General features: G+C 40.6%; 1 protein-coding gene across 1 annotated transcript; it reads left to right on the plus strand.

Annotated features, from left to right (window-relative positions):
- Nucleotides 1-4,168: 4,168 nt before the first annotated feature.
- LOC110302158 (olfactory receptor 8B12-like) lies at nucleotides 4,169-5,101 on the plus strand. The gene has a single exon (XM_021172958.2). The coding sequence runs from the start codon at nucleotides 4,169-4,171 to the stop codon at nucleotides 5,099-5,101; it is 933 nt and encodes a 310-aa protein (XP_021028617.1).
- Nucleotides 5,102-15,787: the final 10,686 nt, after the last annotated feature.

Raw genomic sequence — 15,787 nt, forward strand, 5'->3', positions numbered from 1 at the left:
AATGGTAATTTTAGGGCTGGGTCCCACAAAGCTATCTTTTTGTGTGTGCTTGTGCTTGCTGTCTTTTGTTTCTAAGAATCAAGGGGCTGGGGTCATAGGAAATTGAGTTAGGGGATAATTGAAAGGGAACCTGGGGTAATGACTAAATTGCTATGCAAATAAAAAAACTGGGCTTTTGATCTGCAAGAGATGACCTATCCAGAGAGTTTTTAGAGTATAGCAAGAGAAAGATGTCTCTAGCAGAGCAGAACACAGAGAGCAGTCTGCAAAGCTGTCCTGAGAAGTAAAAGAAGAAGAAGAAGAAGAAGAAGAAGAAGAAGAAGAAGGAGGAGGAGGAGGAGGAGGAGGAGGAGGAGGAGGAGGAGGAGGAGGAGGAGGAGGGAGGAGGGAAATTGAGAGGAGAGAGAGAGAGAGAGAGAGAGAGAGAGAGAGAGAGAGAGAGAGAGAGAGAGAGAGAGAGAGAGATATCAGCCATGAAATCGATCTCAAGGAGAAAATAGGCCATCAGCTTGGACCCATGATTTGACTTCCAGTCATTTGTTTTGCTTCTCCCAGACACCCCTCCCTTCTCTCAGGAACCCTTCTCCAAGCTGAGGCTGGTCTTTGGCAGTGAAATCTAGGTGTTGGAAATTAATTCTAAACAGGGTATTATTTTGGGGGAGTATTTCCTTGAGGGGATAATTGCTGGGTCATAGAGTAGGTGTATATTTTGTCTTGACAGATACTGCAAGCTTTACAAGAGAGAACATCACATTTCTAATAAGACTAGATAAGCAATATAAAATTTCTTCACAATTTTTGATAAGACTTATTATTATTAGTCCTATCCAAAGTTAATTGACAGCGATATACCCATCCATCTATGTAAATGTTCTTGATGGATTGAATAGACATCAGGCATCAGTTGTATGTATCCATTGACATTGGTGGGAATTCACACCTTAGGATAGGTACATAAAGCGGGAATAAATCTTTGAAAATATACAGTTGAAAATTTATTTCTGATATTATCTCTGAATTGTAAGACATGTTGGATTTTGATCTTGTATTCAAGTTAGCTGTTCCCTTGATATATATGTAATAGCTTGTGCATATCTTGATTTAAACCCTCTAGTACATGTGGATTGTCACTTGGGAGCTGAGGAGAGTGTAGTACAGAAGAGAAACACTCTGACTTGGCAGAGCTGAGCAAGAACAGGACAGTGGTTTGGGAAGGGTTTGAATGCCACAGAGGACTGAGGCTGGTAAGGATTTCTGGACCAATTGTCACTGTCATGCCTGCTTAAGAGGATGGGAAGGTCCAAGGTTTAGGACTCAGTTTCCACTCTGGTGTTTCCTCTCTTCACACTAGGTTGTTAAGGTTGTTACTTGTGCCGAACTGTAAATGTTTGCATTTACATCTGGAAATTTTTGATCCTGTTGATTTATGCAAGGTTCTTTTAATCTAACTCCTCTTGTAGTTTTAGTTGCACATCTCTATATTTTTGGCTGAATCATGTTATTGTTTTATTGACTTAAACAACCAAATTTACTTTTGAAGGAAAACTAAAAGAAAGTATTTTATGTATGCCCATGTATTTGATATTTGCACAGATATGAAGTTCCTCCTGTAGACTGGTACTTTCATCTGGAATGATTTGCTTTTCACATCTTGAAGTGCTTAGTAATAAATCCTTTCACTTTTCATTTGCTTGACAATTTCTTTGCTTCATTGCTGGAGGTATTTTTATCAGATACGTAATACTAGATTGACAATTGTTTTTCTTCAGAGTTTTAAAGATGTCATTTAATTGTCTCCTCATTTCCATTTCCTTTATAACTGGTGAGTTGATTTCACTTCAGGTCCCTAAGAATCTCTGAGCCTCTTGTCTATGCCTATTTCAAAGTGCTTTTCTTTTTAATCCAGTTTTCAGGTGTTTGACAATGTTATACATAACTATGATATGTTTTGTATTCACTGTTTTCTTGTTGTGGTTTCCTAAACTTACTTTGCTTTCTGGTTCATCAATATTACTGGATGGAAGCCTTTTAATTTAGTACTTAAAAGAAAATTTTCTATCTATTTTTTAGGTCACATTTTGGAACTGTGATTACAAATATATTGGACTTGTTTGAGATTATCCCAGAGGCTTGTGATTCCATGGCCTCTGGGAAGTTGTTTTTGTTTTTTTTTATCTGAATTTAGTACAGCTGATTTCTATTAATTCTGTCTTTGATTTCACTGATACTATGTGTGACATTACCTAATGTGATATTAACTCAACTCACAAAATTCCTAATCCTCTATAGAAAGTTTCAGTGTAGTAGTACCCAATTAATCCTACTCATTTCCACCCTGGAGGTGGCAGCATCCCTCTTGCTACCTGCCCCAATGTTCTGGGTTCTTGAAGGAAACACACACACACACACACACACACATACACACATGCCTTTAACAGTTCAATGGCTGGCCCACTTCCAAACTTCCATGTGACTACACTCTCCCTTCCACCAATATTTCTGATTTATTGCTTACTAAAATCATATTCCATCTTTGTTGCCCTAAGCCCAGTCAGGGGGCCTCTTGGGACTGCTTTTCCCTGGTTCTTTCATGTCAGCTGTCTTTCTGTCCTCTGCATCTCTCAGGAGTGATGTCACCACTCTTTCTCAGGCATGCAGCTATCTCCCTTCCTGCTGCTTTCTCAGTCCTCTGCCTGGAATCCTAAGGTCCTGCCTCTGTCTCCTTGCCCAGCCATTGGCCACCAGCAACTTTATTTATTAGTGAAACAAAATTGGGGGCAGGGTCCCTCAGCATCTTACATGCAGACTTGTGCATTCTTCTGTAATCTTGCAGACCAAATTAACACAATATAGGCAGCACTAGACCAAATATATAACATTTCTGTTTCAAAATTTTCAGTTGGCATTTTATTTTTCCTTGTTTTGTTGTTCCTTGTTGCAATTTGTTAGCTCATTCTCTTTCCTTCTATATAAATTAAAATGTATTTCAAGTGGATATTTTAAAGTTCCTACTTCTAATTCCAGGCTATACAGATTTGCATTACTGAATATATTTTGGGCCCTGGACCATGTTTTATCATTTTACTGTATTTTTAGTAATATTGAATCTTCTGACACTAGGGATTTGGATATGTTGAAGGAACCAGGATCATCTCCTCCATCATAATTATAACTGTTAATTGTAAGAATTTTTTTCCTAAAGGCTAAACAAGGAATTTTACAGATAAACCAAACATTCCTGCTTCCTTAGGGAGAGAAACTCTGAGGAAATAGTCCTGAGAGAGACTCTGTCTTCATAACCAGGCCCCTGAGATCTGTAAATCAGAATGACACTCTTATTCTGTTATTCAAAGGCAGGGGCTGCTTCCTTCCTGGAACCTGCAGGGGCCACTGCATAAACAGCAATTGTGAATATTGTCAGTAGAGAAAGGATTACAAGATAAGCCTGAGTCTGCACTTTGGCCTTGCAGAAGAGACAGTTCTGCACTCCAAGCTATTCTTTCCCATTCACGAGGTCTTTATTTTTCCTAGAACACTTCAGATGAGAGACAGTAAGCAGAACAACCCTCCTACAAGTAAAGGAAGGTATGTGCCCCTCTGACCCAGAACAGCCATGAAACAAGGGTTAGGAATACAGACTCTGTGTGGGTCTGCTGGAGCTTCCCTCCAGACTTCAGGCAGGAGTGAACACTGAGACTCTGTGTCTTTGAGAACTCTGTGTCTCCTTTGCAAAATGAGATTACTATATGGTCACATATTCCTAGATGTTCTCCCAGTAACTCCTAACTAAGTGTTAGCTTAGAACAAGTGCATGTTTATTTGTGTTAGGAGATTGTAGGAAACACAACATCAACTTGTTAGTCTATAGTGCTGACCTAGAGAAGATGCCCCAATTTAAGTAACTCATACAGAGCAGTGCATGGTAAAAGGACCATCTTCAGAGTCTAAGAGATGCTCAACCTCCCATTCTGGATGATAAGTGTAGCCCTTAATGTGCTCTGGAAGTTTTTGTCAGCTGGTAGTTCATTACTACCTACAATGTACGTAGTGCAAACCTCCTTTGGATTCCATTTTCAGAGGGAGAACATAGATTTCTGAGGATGGTGATGATGCTTCTTTTTATTCACTGGTTTTCTTCTCTGTCACACAGGCCGGGTTTCTGAGAAGAATGACTGCCAAGAATTCCTCTGTGACAGAGTTCATCCTTGCAGGCCTGACAAACCAACCAGGACTCCGGATGCCCCTCTTCTTCCTGTTTCTAGGTTTCTACATGGTGACTTTGGTGGGGAACCTGGGCTTGATCTCCCTGATTGGGTTGAACTCTCACCTGCACACACCTATGTACTTCTTTATCTTCAATCTTTCTGTAATAGATTTCTGTTATTCCTCCACTATCATCCCCAAAATGCTTATGAGTTTTATCTCACGGAAGAACATCATCTCACACTCAGGGTGCATGACACAGTTGTTTTTCTTCTGTTTCTTTGTTTTCTCTGAGTCGTTCATTCTGTCAGCCATGGCATATGACCGTTATGTTGCCATCTGTAACCCCCTGATGTACACGGTCACCATGTCTCCCCAGGTATTTTTACTTCTTTTACTGGGAGTCTATGTAATGGGTTTCTCTGGAGGCATAGCCCATACAGGGAACCTTATGAATCTGACCTTCTGTGCTGATAACCTCATCAATCACTTCATGTGTGACATTCTTCCTCTTCTTGAGCTCTCCTGTAGCAACACCTTCTCAAATGAGCTCGTAGTTTTTATTGTTGTGGCATTTGGTATTGGTGTGCCCATTGTCACCATCTTCATTTCTTATGCCCTCATCCTCTCTAGCATTCTTCGTATGCATTCCACAGAGGGCAGGTCTAAGGCCTTCAGCACCTGCAGCTCCCACTTGATTGTGGTTTGTCTTTTCTTTGGTTCTGGGGCTTTCATGTACCTCAAACCTCCTTCCATTTTGCCCCTTGACCAAGGAAAAGTATCTTCCTTGTTCTATACAATTGTGGTGCCCATGTTGAACCCTCTGATCTATAGCTTGAGAAATAAGGATGTCAAAGTTGCTCTGAGGAAAACCTTGGGTATGAGAATTCTTTCTTAACAGAGGAGCAGTATCATGAGCTGCAGTGGTGTGACTGGTCTGTGAGCAGTGTTCATATGCAAAGATCTGTATTTGGATAAGAAGATGCAATGTTGCCACGAGGAGTTCAAGTTCTGGTCATTTTTTTCCCCTTCTTGTATGATAAGAGAAATTTATGGCACTATGGAGAAACTAGGTCTTCATGGATACTGGGCAATTGTTCATCCAACAAATTACATGCAGCCCAGAAACAGGGCTTCAAATCCTTACATTTGAGCAACATTTTAACACAGCTTTTTTCTTCCTGACTCTTACTCTGCCAAAACTCTTTCAACATTTATTTTTAATGAAAAATATGTACTTGTCAATTGAATATGCACAAATGTATAATTAACAGTCATTTTCTCTCATTCATAAGCTAGTTTTCTGTAATTTACAAACATTGAACATAATAGCAATTTTTGTCACGTTGCAGTGGTCAGGGTTCAAAGCCTGTGCCTCAATGTGCCAGCTTTTTCCATTTGTTCAATATTTAATATAATGCATTTGTAATAATCATGGAATATTTATCTATATATAGTAGATATTGAAGATATAGAAATATGTTTTATTCAAGGACATAAAACTATTTGGTATCAAAAATTATCTCAAGTTTAGAAAGTTGAATTCATGTATGTATTATTTACCTTTATGTTGTTTTCTTGCCATATTATCCTTCCTTTAGGATTTCTTTTTAAATTATTTTATTTTTTGAAATTAAAATATAATTATATAGGTTCCCTTTTCTCTTTCAACCCTCCAGCCCATCCTATGTACCCTCTTTTTCTCCCAAATTTATGACTCCCTGTTCCTTAATTGTTACATCTTTCTAATCATATAAATGCAATTTTGTTTTTTTTTTATACTCTTTCCTGTTGCTATTATTTGTCAAGGACCACCTTCTGGCCCTTTGATTTATTTATCTTTTAAAATCATGATAATAAATTAAAATCTTATTTTATGTATAATAATTCAATGCAACTTCTCAGAAGACAATTTTTGGGGTGGTGGTAGAGATGACTCAGCAGTCACACACACACATTTTGATGCTAGTCCAGTGGACCTGCACATAGTTATTAGTATCCAGGTTCTGTGGCTCCCACCTCCCTGTAGCTATAGTTCTAGAGGATGCAACACCTTGTCCTACTCACATGTGGAACACACATAGACACACAAAGAGACACAGCCACACACACACAGACATGAAGACACACACAGATACAGACATACATACAAACACAGATACAGACAAAGACACACAGAGACACAGATACACACATAGACACAGACAAAGACACACACACAGACATGAAGAAACACACAGATACAGACATACATACAAATGCACACAGATACAGACACACATAGACACACACACAGATACAGACACACACAGACACACACAGAGATACAGACACACACATATAGACACCCACAGATATAGACACACATAGACACAGACTCACATACACACACACAGACACACACAGACACAGACATAGACACACACAGACACAGACACACACAGACAGACACAGACAGATACAGAAACACACACAGACACACACAGACACAGGCACACATAGACACAGACACACACAGACACAGGCACACATAAACACAAACAGACATAGACATACACAGACATACATAGGCATAGACACAAACAGACATAGATACACACAGACATAGATACACACAAACATAAACACACAGACACAGACATAGACACACACAAAGACACACAGACACAGACCTCTGCCCAAGCCTGACACAGACTCACATACAGACACACATATATACACACACACATAGACACCCACAGACACAGATACAGACACACACACAGACTCATATATAGAGATATAGACACACATTAACACACACACACACACACACAGACACAGACACATAGACAGACAGAGACATACACACAGACACAGAGAAATACACACACACAGATTCACAGACACACATATACAGACACACACACACACACACACACACACAGACTCTGATACAAACAAAGTCACAAACACACAGAAACACAGACACAGACACACACACATTGAAGAAAAAAACTTTAAAAACGAAGCAAATTGAGAGCATCGTCTTGGAGGTCCCATGCTATGCCTTGCTTCGATAGTATTTAGATAGAACATTTCCAGGGATTCCCTCTTTGTTAGCTTCCATTAGTCTTATAGTCTCGGTTGTCTTAGCTTCCTGGATCATCTCTTCTATGCTTTTGGCTCCTAGGACCAGCCAGCCCAATCTCTTTGCAATGAGCTCCAAACGTCAGGTCAGTCATGAGTTCCTTGGTTTTATTTATTTATTTATTTATTATTAGATATTTTCTTTATTTACATTTCAAATGTTATCCCCTTTCCTAGTTTCCCCTCTAAAAATCCCCTCTCCCCTCCCCTCTCCCCCCTCCCCTTGCTCTCCAACCCACCCACTCCCATTCCTGGTCCTGGCATTCACCTATACTGGGACATATAGCCTTCACAGGACCAAGGGCCTCTCCTCCCATTGATGACCGACTAGGCCATCCTCTGCTACATATATAGCTAGAGCTACAAGTTCCACCATGTGTTTTCTTTGACTGGTGGTATAGTTCCACGGAGCTCTGAGGGTACTGGTTAGTTCATATTGATGTTCCTTCTATGGGGCTTCAGTCCCCTTCAGCTCCCTGGGTATTTCTCTGGCTCCTTCATTGGGTACCTTGTACTCTGTCCAATGGATGACTGTTAGCATCCACTTCTGTATTTGCTGGGCACTGGTAGAGCCTCGCAGGAGACAGCTATATCTGGCTCCTGTCAGCAGGCTCCTGTTGGCATCTGCCTATTGTCTGGGTTTGGTGGTTGTTTATGGGATGGATCCCAAGTGGAGCAGTCTCTGGATGGCCATTCCTTCAGAATCTGCTCCGAACTTTGTCTCTGTAACTCCTTCCATAGGTATTTTGTTCCCCATTTTAAGAAGGAACGAAGTATCCACACTTTGGTCTTCCTTCTTGAGTTTCATGTGTTTTGCAAATTGTATCTTGGGTATTCTAAATTTTTGGGCTAGTATCCACTTATCAGTGAGTGCATATCATGAGTGTTCTTTTGTGATTGGGTTACTTCACTCAGGATGATATCCTCAAGATACATCCATTTGCCTAAGAATTGCATAAATTTGTTGTTTTTAATAGCTGAGTAGTACTCCATTGTGTAAATGTACCACATCTTCTGTATCCATTATTCAGTTGAGGGACATCTGGGTTCTTTCCAGCTTCTGGCTATTATAAATAAGGCTGCTATGAACATAGTGGAGCATGTGTCCTTCTTACCGGTTGGGACATCTTCTGGGTATATGCTCAGAATAGGTATTGCTGGATCTTCCAGTAGTATGTCCAATTTTCTGAGGAACTGCCAGACTGATTTCCAGAGTCGTTGTACCAGCTTGTAATCCCACCAGCAATGGAGGAGTGTTCCTCTTTCTCCACATCCTCACCAGCATCTGCTGTCACCTGAATTTTTGATCTTACCCATTCTGACTGGTGTGAGGTGGAATCTCAGGGTTATTTTGATTTGTAGTTCCCTGATGATTAAGGATGCTGAACATTTTTTCAGGTGTTTTTCAGCCATTCAGTATTCCTCAGTTGAAAATTCTTTGTTTAGCTCTGTACCCCATTTTTAATGGGGTTATTTGATTTTCTGGAGTCCAGCTTCTTGAGTTCTTTGTATTTATTTGATATTAGTCCCCTATCCCATGTAGGATTGGTAAATATCCTTTCCCAATCTTTTGGTGTCCCTTTTGTCTTATTTACAGTTGCTTTTGCCTTACAGAGGCTTTGCAATTTTATGAGGTCTTATTTGTGGATTCTCAATCTTACTGCACAAGCCATTGCTGTTCTGTTCAGGATTTTTTCCCCTGTGCCCATATCATCGAGGCTTTTCCCCATGTTCTCCTCTATAAGTTTCGGTGTCTCTAGTTTTATGTGGAATTCTTTGATCCACATAGACTTGACCTTAGTACAAAGAGATAAGAATGTATCAATTTGCAATCATCTACATGATAACCGCCAGTTGAGCCAGCAGCATTTGTTGAAAATGCTGTCTTTTTTCCACTGGATGGTTTTAGCTCCCTTGTCAAAGATCAAGTGACCATAGGTGGGTGGGTTCATTTCTGGGTCTTCGATTCTATTCCATTGGTCTACCTGTCTGTCTGTCGCTTTACCAGTACCATGCAGGTTGTTTTTTTTTTTTTTTTAATCACAATTGCTTTGTAGTACAGCTTGAGATTAGGCATGGTGATTCCACCAGAGGTTTTTTTTTTATTATTGAGAATAGTTTTTGCAATCCTAGGTTTCTTGTTATTCCAGATGAATTTGCAAATTGCACTTTCTAACTTGGTGAAGATTTGAGTTGGAATTTTGATGGGGATTGCATTGAATCTGTAGATTGCTTTTGGAAAGACAGCCATTTTGACTATATTAATCCTGCCACTCCATGAGCATGGGAGATCTTTCCATCTTCTGAGATCTTCTTTAATTTCTTTTTTCAGAGACTTGAAGTTCTTATCATACAGATCTTTCACTTTTTTAGTTAGAGTCACACCAAGGTATTTTATATTATTTGTGACTATTGTGAAGGGCGTTGAATTTCTTTCTCATCCTGTTTATCCTTTGTGTAGAGAAAGGCCACTGATTTGTTTGAGTCAATTTTATATCCAGCTACTTCACTGAAGCTGTTTATCATGTTTAGGAGTTCTCTGGTGGAATTTTTAGGGTCACTTATATATACTATCATATCATCTGCAAATAGTGATATTTTGCCTTCTTCCTTTCCAATTTGTATCTCCTCGATCTCCTTTTGTTGTCTAATTGCTCTGGCTATGACTTTAAGTACTATATTGAATACGTAGGGAGAGAGTGGCCAGCCTTTTCTATTCTCTGATTTTAGTGGGATTGCTTCAAGTTCCTCTCCATTTAGTTTAGTAGTTGACTTCTGGTTTGCTGTATATTGCTTTTATTTTGTTTAGGTATGGGCCTTGAATTTCTGATCTTTCTATGACTTTTATTATGAAAGGGTGTTGGATTTTGTCAAATGCTTTCTTAGCATCCAACGAGATGATAATGTGCATTTTGTTTTTGAGTTTCTTTATATAGTGGATTATGTTGATGGTTATTTCTGTATAAAACATCCCTGTATCCCTGAGAAGAAGCCTACTTGATCACGACGGATGATCATTTAGATTTGTTCTTGGATTCAGTTTTTAAGAATTTTATTGAGTATGTTTGCATCAATATTCATAAGGGAAATTGGCCTGAAGTTCTCTTTCTGTGTTGAGTCTTTGTGTGGTTTAGATATCAAAGTAATTGTGGCTTCATAGAATGAATTGGGTAGAATACCTTTCGTTTCTATTTTGTGAAATAGTTTGACAAGAATTGGAATTAGGTATTCTTTGAAGGTCTGATAGAACTCTGTACTAAACCCATGTGATCCTGGGCTTTTTTTGTTTGAGAGACTATTAACAACTGCTTCTATTTCTTTAGGGGATATAGGACTGTTTAGATCATTACTCTGATCCTGATTTAACTTTGGTACCTGGTATCTGTTTACGAAGTTGTGCATTTCATCCAGGTTTTCCAGTTTTGTTCAGTATAGCCTTTTGTAGTAGGATCTGATGATGCCTTGGATTTCCTGCCTTTTCATTTCTGATGTTGTTAATTAGGATACTCTTCCTGTACCCTCTAGTTAGTTAGGCTAAGTGCTTATCTCTCTTGCTGATTTTCTCAAAAAAACAGATCCTGATTTGGTTGATTCTTTGTATAGTTCTTATTGTTTCAACTTGGTTGGTTTCAGCCCTAAGTTTGATTATTTCCTGCCTTCTACTGCTCTTGGGTGAATTTGCTTCCTTTTGTTTGAAAGCTTCTAGGGTGCTGTCAAGCTGCTAGTGTGTGCTCTCTCTAGTTTCTTTTTGCCGGCACTCAAAGCTATGAGTTTTCCTCTTGGGTCTGTTTTCATTGTATCCCTTAAGTTTGGGTATGTTGTGGGTTCATTTTCATTAAACTCTAAAAAGTCTTTAATTTCTTTCTTTATTTCTTCCTTGACCAAGTTATCGTTGAGCAGAGTGTTGTTCAGCTTCCCTGTCAACTTTGGCTTTCTATTATTTATGCTCTTACTGAAGATCAGCCTTAGTCTGTGATGATCTGATGCATGGGATAATTTCAATCTTTTTGTATCTGTTGAGGCCTATTTTGTGACCAATTATATGGTAAATTTTGAAGAAGGTACCATGAGGTGCTAAGAAGAAGGTATATCCTTTTGTTTTAGGGTAAAATATTTTGTAGATATCTGTTAAATACATTTGTTTCATAACTACTGTTAGTTTCTCTGTGTCTTTGTTTAGTTTCTGTTTTCATAATCTGTCCATTGATGAGAGTGGAGTGTTAAAGTCTTGCAGTATTACTGTGTGCCGTGCAATGTGTGCTTTGAGCTTTACTCAAGTTTCTTTAGTGAATATGGATGCCCTTGCATTTGGAGCATAGATATTCAGAATTGAGAGTTCATCTTGGAGGATTTTACCTTTGATGAGTATAAAGTTCCCCTCCTTGTCTTTTTTGATAATTTTTGGTTGGAAGTTGATTTTATTCAATATTAGAATGGCTACTCCAGCTTGTTTCTTGTGACCATTTGCTTGGAAAATTATTTTCCAGCCTTTTACTCTGAGGTAGTGTCTGTCTTTGTCCCTGAGGTGGGTTTCCTGTAAGCAGCATAATGTTGGGTCCTGTTTATGTAGCCAGTCTATTAGTCTATGTCATTTTATTGGGGAATTGAGTGCATTGATGTTAAGAGATATTAAGGAAAAGTAATTGTTGCTTCCTTTTATTTTTGTTGTTAGAGTTGGGATTCTGTTATTGTGGCTATCTTCTTTTAGGTTTGTTGAAGAATTACTTTCTTGATTTTTCTAGTGTGTCATTTCCCTCTTTGTGTTGGAGTTTTCCCTTTATTATTCTTTAAAGGGCTGAATTCATGGATAGATATTATGTGAATTTGGTTTTATCATGGAATACTTTGGTTTCTCCATCTATGGTAATTGAGAGTTTTTCTTGGTATAGTAGCCTGGTCTGGCATTTGTGTTCTCTTAGAGTCTGAATAACATCTGTCCAGGACCTTCTGGCTTTCGTAGTCTCTGGTGAGAAGTCTGGTGTAATTCTGATAGGTCTGCCTTTATATGTTACTTGACCTTTTCCGTTATTGCTTTTAACATTCTATCCTTATTTAGTGCATTTGTTGTTCTGATTATTATGTGTTGGGAGGAATTTCTTTTCTGGTCCAGTCTATTTAGTGTTCTGTAGGCTTCTTGTATGTTCATGGGCATATTTTTCTTTAGGTTAGGGACATTTTCTTCTATAATTTTGTTGAAAACATTTACTGGCCCTTTAAGTTGAAAATCTTCATTCTCATCTATACCTTCTATCCTTAGGTTTGGTCTTCTCATTGTGTCCTGGATTTCCTGGATGTTTTGAGTTAGGATCTTTATGCATTTTGCATTTTCTTTGATTGTTGTGTCCATGTTTTCTATGGAATCTTCTGCACCTGAGATTCTCTCTTCCATTTCTTGTATTCTGTTGCTCATGCTGGCAACTGTGGAAACTAAAAAGGGGCCCTGGGGAAGAGTGGGAAGGAAAGACCCTTGTCCCGCCAGAGTTTCACCTATGCTCTTGACAGGCAGACATGGAAGGGCTACCATATGCTTTTCACTCAGTCCAGGGTGGGCATTCAAGCCTCTGACCCACTCTTCTTGGGGTGGACAAGGGGCAGCCCAACCTGGGAGCCCCAGGGCTACTCCTTAAAGCCCCAGGGTTATGGGACAGTGGGATGAGGGAAGAGAGGTTCCCACACCGGTGAGAGTGAGCGCAGTGGATCTTGATGAGCAGAGACTGTCTATGGTTTTAGAGCTTTATTGTAGAAAGACAGGGGGAAAGAGGGAAGTTAGAAGAGAGAGAGAGAGAGAGAGAGAGAGAGAGAGAGAGAGAGAGAGAGAAGGCTAGAGAGAAAGAGAGTAAGAGTAAGAGGGAGAGAGAAGTGGAGAGGAGAGGAGAAGATAAAGAGAGAGGAGAGAGGAGTGAGAGAAGTGAGAGGTAAGAGAACAAAGAAAAGAGAGAGTAAGAGAGAGGAGTGAGAGGTTGAGAGTGAGAAGTAAGAGAGAGGTGAGGCCAAGCAGACCCTCTTTATGGTCTTTACTGTTGCCATGTAACTGGGGAAGAGTTTAGCCTGAAGGTCAGAAGCTTGAGACATTGCTTACATGACTTCTAGTCATGCTTCTCTTGTGGGGGCTGTGGGGGTGGGGCAGTTACTTAGGCAGGAGCCAGAGTTCCAGGAACATGAGGGAACGCCTACCGTGTCATATAGGTGAATTATCACCATTCTGGGGTTCAGACCTCGGCTCTACTGGAGACCAGCCTGTCTGTGCATAGTCCAGTTCCCGACATCTCCCCTATTTTTATAAGAAAAGGGGTGGTCACTGATGTGACTGTGTCATTTCTGGTGAAAATTTAGAATGGATGGAAGTATCAGAAGAAAATATATAGCCTAGAGAAGTAGTAGAACAAGGCCAGAGTAGTAAGGAGGGTTAAGGGTAAGAGTTGAGAAGGCAAGAGATTATACAATCAATCAGTTGTTCCATGGATAGTATAATTTGAGGGTAAAAGCATCAATTTTGAACAGCAATTAATTAATCTAGATAGACATTATGCTTTCCTCACTATCATGTAACTTTCCTCAAATTTCAGCAGCCATTTGGCTTTGGCAAAAGAGTTCATCTGTAGCTGGAAGGTCCCAAGTCTGTCTTCTGTGGTTCAGCACTTGTCTTGGGAGTCCTCAGTCAGATGAGATTTTTGGAGGAAGGCAGCTTTGTTGTCTGTAGGTCTCAGGAGATGGCGCTGTCTCAGATGGATCTGTGGCAGCAGGAACCATGTGGAGATAAGACCTATAGAGTAATTATAACAAAGATGCAGAACTCCAGCAGGGGATAGCTGTGAAGGAAGATGAAATATTGTAACTTGTGAGTTGTTTAGGAGCCCACTGCCCCGGCCTGGGACTGAGAACAAAGCAGAACAGCCCCCAGACATGCCAGGGCAGGGCTGTTGTTAAGGCATTCCTAAGAACATCTTGACTGTAAAGATGAAAAGGTATGCAAGGACCAGCAGGGCTATATTATCTGAGTCAACACCACCTGGCCGGAACCTCCCCTCTGTCTACTGCCCCTTGACGTCCGGTAAAGTCATACATCAACTGGTTGCTATGTGAACAAAGATAAGCCCCCAGCCCACAGGAACAAAGTCCTGATCTTTGTAAACTTTCTGTTAATGTTTGAATAAGCCAATAGTGTGTTGCTATGCTGAATTCCACACCCCTAAGCCCCTTACCCCATAAAAACCCCTAGCTTTCAAGCCTCGTGGCCGACATCCGTTATCTCCTGTGTGGGATGCATGTTGGTCCGGAGCTCCGTAATTAAACGTCCTCATGTAATTACATCAAGAGATGGTCCTTGGTGATTTTTTGGGTGCACGCTGAATCAGGAATTGGGTGGGGGTTTCCCCACTAGATCTAACAGCTGCAAAGTGTAGATAACAGAAGTTATGCCTGCAATGATTTGCTTAGGAGCACATTACAGTCCGTTGTGGATGGTTGAGGAAGAAAATATTATGTTAATTGTGTATCTGGGGTAGGCAGTGACTGTCTGTAAAAGAAAACTGGTTATTAATTAAGGATTGGATGATTTTTGAACCTTAAAGATAATCTTAAACAAGTTGAAAGAATTTTTGGACATATATCATGAATACTAGAGAAGAATAAAGCACTTAAATAAAGAAGCAAGAAAATTTTGGGTTGAAAAGCACGATTCAGGTATTCCTGTGAGGGAACACAGCTTCAGTGCAGTTTTTGTGGGCTTATCTGGATGGGGGGGGAGGGGTGCATTGTACCCTGCAGTTTGCTTCCCCCTTGGTTTTCTCTAGGAAAGCAGAAGGTAAAGTAAGGGGTTGAGTGAAAGGCTTTTTAGCTAAGGGGGCTGTCCGGCCTGCCCGCCCACACAGCGTCCACCTTGGCTCTTTTGTTCTGCCCGCTTTCTGTCTGCCCACTGCGAGTCACTTTTGCCAGCCCCTGCCTTGTTTGCCAGACTGCAGCCCGCCCCGGTCTTTGTCCTTTTGTACGCAGGCCTGCAGCCCATTCTGGGACTCCACTGTGCGGGGGCGGGGACCAAATCTCTGTCTGGTTGCTCAGCTTGGACTGAACTCTCCAGTGGGGCTATGGTAGGGAGGGGGCAGCAGAGTTCAGAGCAACAGAGTTCAGAGGAAGCAAAGATTTTAGAGCAGGCCCTGCCTGGCAGGACCGAACACACAGATCAAAGCCTAGAGCAAGTGGGGGAGGGGATGCAGAGCTGGAAAACCAGCTACTTGCATCTGAAACCTGTGACAGAGACTGGGAAGGGAACCTCATGCCAGCTGGCAGAGGAAAACAGAGCTCAGAGCAATTACTGCCTTAGCAGGCACTGCTGCCAGGCAGAGTCATTTGCCTACACACAGTTCAAAGCCTAGAGCAAGGGGGGAGGGTCTGCAGAGCTGGAAAACTAGCTACTTGCAGCTGAAACTCTGAAGAATCTGTGTCTCAGGATAACCAA

This window comes from Mus caroli, unplaced genomic scaffold, assembly GCF_978045245.1.
Source record: "Mus caroli unplaced genomic scaffold, Mus_caroli_1 scaffold_11, whole genome shotgun sequence".
NCBI lineage: Eukaryota > Metazoa > Chordata > Mammalia > Rodentia > Muridae > Mus > Mus caroli.